This window comes from Aptenodytes forsteri, unplaced genomic scaffold (assembly GCF_000699145.1).
Source record: "Aptenodytes forsteri isolate BGI_AS27 unplaced genomic scaffold, ASM69914v1 Scaffold119, whole genome shotgun sequence".
NCBI classification, from domain to species: domain Eukaryota; kingdom Metazoa; phylum Chordata; class Aves; order Sphenisciformes; family Spheniscidae; genus Aptenodytes; species Aptenodytes forsteri.
In genome coordinates, this window is record NW_008796165.1 from 12,582,797 (window position 1) to 12,588,941 (window position 6,145).

A 6,145-nucleotide genomic window follows, 5' to 3' on the forward strand; every position below is an offset into this window, starting at 1 on the left:
TGTATTTGTGCTTGGGATTGCCCCGACCCATGTGCGGGACCTTGCACTTGGCCTTGTTGAACTTCATGAGGTTCACATGGACCCACTTCTCAAGCCTGTCAAGGTCCCTCTGGATGGCATCCCTTCCCTCCAGTGTGTCGACCACACTACACAGCTTGGTGTCGTCGGCAAACTTGCTGAGGGTGCACTCAATCCCACTGTCCATGTCGCCAACAAAGATGTTAAACAGCACCAGTCCCAATACCAACTCCTGAGGAACGCCACTCGTCACTGGTCTCCACTTGGACATCGAGCCATTGACTGCAACTTTTTGAGTTATCCATTATCATTATTGTTTTAAACAGCATTGGTATATCAAATGTGAATGTAAATATTTTGTTGTGAATGTAAATATTTTGTTGTAAATGAAGAGTGGAAGGAAAAAATTGCAGTATTGAAATGAAGCTGGCTGCTCACTTTGGAAGGGTCTATGAACGCTCCAGCTCCAGAGAGGTGCATTAATCTAATCAAGATGCTTGGAGTGGGAATTTTGACAGAGTTAAATAGCGGATTATTCTGCATGCTTGGAAGCCTCTGATACTTGCTTAGACAGCAAGACACAGGACGAGCTGAACAGTGAACCTGAACTAACATCATGACTTCAAATACTATTCATTTCAATTTCTTTTTCTTCATCTTTAAAGTTTTGCCTTCTTTTTTGGACAAAATAAAAGATGTTAAATGTAGCTTTTGAATTAGTTTCCATGTTCATGTTCACAGGTATTCAGGTGTAGGTAAATAATTGTTCTTCCACAGAACGTTGTTATCTTGGTGCTTATTCCAGTCTGAATTGTCAAAGTTGAAGGAAGACAGCTCTGGTAGTCCTGCTCCCTGCTGTCAGGGGAGGATGCTTTCCTTCACCACCTTGCTAAGTGTTCGCTTCAGCTTAGTTTTAAATCTGAAAATCATCAGGGTACAACTAAAAGACTGCTCAAAGGTTTTGTTAATCTCCTTGACATAGTCTTTTTTTTCCCCATCATACTCAGCTCAGCTTTTACTTTCTTTAAATTTTTTGTGTTATTCATATCTACCTTATGTTCTGCCTATGATCTTCATGACTGTAGTTTGTACAATGCCTGAGCTGAAAGGCGAGCATCCTCTTAGGATACCTCTGAGGTAGGAGGCATTAACGAAGGGGAGCTGAAGCCCAAGAAACTCAGGGCATTGCAGGCAGGCTGAGGTGGAGGAAGGTGTTAAACACAAGCCTTGCCTTTGAAATGAATGAAATGCTTTAAATATTCCATTTTTATGCTGCAGGTTATTTTTGTGGTATGATACTGAGTATGCTTTTGGGTGGCTTGGAAGTAACTACTATATTCATCTCAGAAATGCTGTTGTCCTTGTTGAAGTCCCACTTGCTGAGCATGGCACTGGGAAACAGTAAGCATCTTATTTTCCTCAAACTGGGAAAGGACTTCTAGTTCCTACAGAAAGGAAAGTCCTGAAGCACATACTGTATTAAAGCCAAGCTATTCCCCTCTGAAAACTGCAGCATTTGCTTGCATGCAGCTAAAGTGTCCAAAATAGTACTTGGTGTCTGTTGCTGTGCTTAGGTGTTTGATCCATCACAGGAAAAGTGATGTGGTATGTCCTTAAATTGTCCTTTGTCTCCATGGCTATCAGTTCTGTTTCCTTCAGCAGAACTGAGGAGTCAGCACAATCTTAACAGCAAGTTTTCCTAAACTGCCAGTTTGCCTGTAGGTAAGGTATAGGAATGTCTGTCTCAAAATCTGTGCTATTGTCATATCTATATGACTCTTCTCAGATGAAGTTGTTTTCCAAAAATCTGGGAACAATACTTAAAATCCATTCTATGGATCTGTGAAAAAGAGTAAAAGATTTCTCTCATTTGTGGCTTACTAATAAGACTAAATTAGCTCTGCATTCGTTCCTGTTTTATATTGGTCTAGAATAAAACTTGGAATGTTTTGCTATTAATATAGTATTTTTTCTTTGACAAATTGGAGTCTAAGATACTGAAAATGTAATATTTTAAAATCTGTTCTAAGGCTGCAATTCTGTGGTCCATTATGGAATCAGTATGAGAAAGAGGATGTTCTTAAAATCAAATTAGGATTTATCCTTTCAGAAGGAATGATAAGAAAGCTGATGAGAAATGGTTAAAGTGTTGCTGCTCAGTTGCAGACTGTCCCCCATCCTCTCCAGTAGTTGGCTGAGGGAAAGGGCAACAGCCTTGGGCAGTCCAAGGCCAAGCTGAGCAGTGCCCGTCTCCTCCTATGTGCTTATCATATGATGTCTTTCTGCAGCACAGCTGTGCCTGAAGGAGGCTCTTAGTGCCTCAGCTCTGGTATTTCTGTCTCTACAACACTGTACAGACAGGTATATCTATCAGTGCAACGTTGGTATTCCTGTCTGTAAGAACCTTAAAAGTTACATGATTTATATTTTGCGGACCGCATTTTCTTTGAGTCTTATCTTTTTATCCCACAGTAAATTTGGAAGTCTTGGTGGTATAAATTAAAGCAATGCATACTTCCTCACTTAGATGAAAATCTTCATTTTCTTCTAACAGATAAACAATCAGATATTGTATGGAAGAAGTCACCAGAATGCTTCTGCAATCATTAAGACTGCCCCATCAAAGGTCAAGCTAGTTTTCATACGGTAAGAACAGTTCTCATCAAAACATTTGTTTGCACTTTAGCCTATTACATTACATATTTACATATTTAGCCGGTTTTGAAAATGCTGAACTCGCTCAGTTCTCTTTGAAGTGAAATAAACCTTTTCCTTGACTGTTTATCTCAGGGCTGTTGAAGAGTTCTCCTTAATAATGTAAAAAAATAAGATCTAAAGTAATTTAATGCCTATTTTAGGGGTGTCTGCTGAAGACTTGAGCTGTCCCTCTTGGGTTTGAGAGCACCCTGATAAGAACTTCTTCCCCTAGAACTTACTAAAGTGCTTTAGGTTGGTTCTGCCAGCACAAAGATGGGGTGGGCAGCTTGCTTCACCCATACTGCCAGAAGGGAGTGAAAATGTTGCAGAGGCTTGGGGCTGGAGAGCGAGCTGCTGTGAGGGGAGCAAGCAAGTGTGGATGGAGTACATGGAGCATGGGCTCTGTGTGTGTGTGTGAAGGATAGCTTTGTATGGGTGTCAAAAGAGGATTTAAAAGGTGAGCTAGGGCTTATTTGTACAGGTGGGGAACCTGACTTTGACAAGGAGCACTGGGGTGGCTTCTGTAGGAGGGAATATGCTAAAACAACCTTTCATCTGCATAAGAATTACATGTGGGCATATTTTCTTTTACTCCAAGCACGAAAATTTTTCCTCTTTATATGTGAATTAAGGACACCTCCATGCATTCACTCTGTAGTTCAGGAATTGGTACTCTTATGACCCTGGGTGGGAGGTCTGGGAAGAAGCTGCCTCTTTCCCAGAACTCATATATGCTTTAATATATTGGAATTTCATAAATGCATCTATTCCAGCTGTGACTTTCATTGGGCACTTATCCCTATGCCATTTTGTAATGTGGTCTTTCCACCAACATATACATCATACTTGATACTGTTTTATATTCTTCACTCATACACAGCTTACCTGTGAACAATGTAATAATCTGTGGGTGAATGCATATAAATGCGTACATTTACTCACATGGCTCTGCCTGGTACAGCATACACAGAAATGATGGAAGAGCAGCATTAGCGCAGTGAAGAATGAGTTGCTATACTTGGCAGCACAGAGGATCTGGAGGAGATTAATGATCTTGCCTGCAGCTCCTGTGTTACTTTCCCCAGCTATTGAAAATTAAACGTCATGTACAACAACTCACTCACCATTACTTAATTGCGTGTGGAAAATGTGTCTGGTTGGAAGCTCCAGAGGCAGAACCACAACTTAGGAAACCAAAACCCAGGGCTGGGTTAGTGCTGTCGTGCAGCATGGAGAGCATGGGCTTCTTGCAACCCACCCTGCTGCACTGAGCACTGCGGCTGGCTGCAGAGCACTTCGCTCCACAGAGCTGCAACAAAGGGTGCGTTAGCTCAAGTCGCCCATGGATTGGAAATCCTTGGTGCATATTTTGTATTGTGTTGAAGACATAAAGGCCATGTAAGTTCTTAGCCATAATTCCCCTTTTCAGATTGTCTGTGTAGAAGTGGATTTCAAGGCAAAAAGTTGTCTTAATGATCATAATTAGTAGATATTGGAAATACCATCAGATAAATCTTGTCTTTAGAGCTTTAAAAAAAAAAGTTTCCATTTTTAAATGCTGCTGCTGAGGTTGTAAACTTATGTCTTCACACTTCCCAAGAGCACACATCTTGTCATTGCTCTCGTCCTTGCATTAGAGTGCTCTGACAACTGATGGGTCTGTTCGCTTGACCTGAGCAGCCATTCGAACAGCAATGAAAAGAAATTCTCCCACTGAGAGAATGTCGTTAGTAACTAGAGCACTGGCTCTAATGCAGAGAGAAAACTGTCACCTTTTTTTTGATATATGGTCAACTTCTCATAGTAAGAGGGGTGTTTCAAAATTTTAGCAAAGCCAGATCACGCTGTCTCTCTTAAAGGTGAATTTTAAGGAGAAACAAGAATAATTTTCTTTTCTCATGCAAAAAATATTCCATGAGCCCATTCTATCTTGGTGCTTCCAGTTCCCATACCTTAGACCACAAAACTAATGGATATGATTGACTGAAAACACAAACCAAAAGACTGCCAGCACAGAAGTCTTGTCTGTGGTGAAGTTTGGTAGGAAAAGTTTTTGCTTGCTTTATCAACTTATTTCAAAATTATAATATAAAATGGAGGTATTGAAATGCCACTGCTTAATGCATTGTGGTGCCAGCTGTAATAAATAAGAGCAGCAACAGGCGTCTTGAATCTCCATCTCTCGTACGTGCATGTGCAATAGCTTTTCCAGCTAAGAACAAAGCGCTGAGTGTAGCAGACTCAGCTCTCCTGGTAGGTTTGCTGCTTGGCTGATTTCAGATGTGTTCCTCTGAGCTCTAATGATGTGGAAAGAGCAGGATACCGTTACATTTGTTATGCTTTGAAAACGAGGAGGAGCCAGTTGCAACAGAAATACTACTTTCCTCCTCCTGAGCGCTGTTACCCATGCAACTTCTTTTAAAGGTAGAAGGCCCGTAGTATAACATAGCCAAAACACATCCTGGAGCACACAGTAAGAAGAGGCCACAGCTCACCATAGAAGAATAATGTGTACTGCAGGAGTTATGAGAAAAATGGGTTTGGTCTTCATGTGCATGAAGATATTAATATTCTAATTTCACCAGTGAAAGGCCTGAGTAGGTTATAGTTTTCCAGAAACACGTCATTCTACAACCTAAAACGTTCCTGCATGCGTGACTCAGCTGACCTATGACATAAAAGCAAAACTAGTGGGACTCTTGGACTATTACTAAAAAGTGCCCTCTTTGATATCCTGAGGCCTTATTTTCCTCAGACGAAGGATGCTCAGCGATAAGCTTGCTGCTTTTCACTTTGAAGCAGGAAACAGCATCAAGGTTTTCCTATTTCTGGTGTTTTGGTTCATGTGCAGGGCAGGGGGATGTTTCCATAAACTCTTTAATCAGTTATGAAAGAAGCCCAGAAATGCCTGGGCACAGAAAAGCCTTTCTGTGAGAACTGTAATAACTGTCATTAAATAACTTGGATTTTGTTGCACCCACATTTATTTTTTCTAGGAAAAAATAAAGAATAGAAGGTGTCCTCAGCCTTTTTGACTTTTTACTAAAATTCTAACTTACCATCTGTGCTATAAAAATCTGTTCACACTTTTTTTTATGCCCAGGTAGTGTTACAATTGCATTCCCACCCTTTCCTGCAATTTTTGCTGATGAGACATAGTGCAGTAAGTGCTGTGAGAATCACAGGCGTCCCCTTACATTTGAAGGCTTCTTGCTCTGGTTTATAAGCATCTTTTCCTCAATTAAGTTGACAATGATTATTTAAAACAGTTGATTTTGGCCAGATTCCAAAATATAGGTCTTAACACAGCACTGTTTCCCAGTGGTCTCGTTAATTACATGAGCTTGTAATAGCATCTAAAAGATTTGCAGTTATAGTGTCACTTTACTTTTTTTTTTTTTTTTTTTTTTTAATTTCCGGGAATTTTGTG

The 6,145-nt window shown here is 40.4% G+C and overlaps 1 protein-coding gene across 1 annotated transcript in view; it reads left to right on the forward strand.

The window, feature by feature from the left end:
- PATJ (PATJ, crumbs cell polarity complex component) overlaps positions 1 to 6,145 on the forward strand; it is a 155,416-nt gene that overhangs the window by 99,311 nt on the left and 49,960 nt on the right. Inside the window, exon 28 of the mRNA XM_019474145.1 lies at positions 2,573 to 2,664. Coding sequence (XP_019329690.1) covers positions 2,573 to 2,664 — 92 coding nt within the window. The remainder of the gene's footprint in view (positions 1 to 2,572; positions 2,665 to 6,145) is intronic.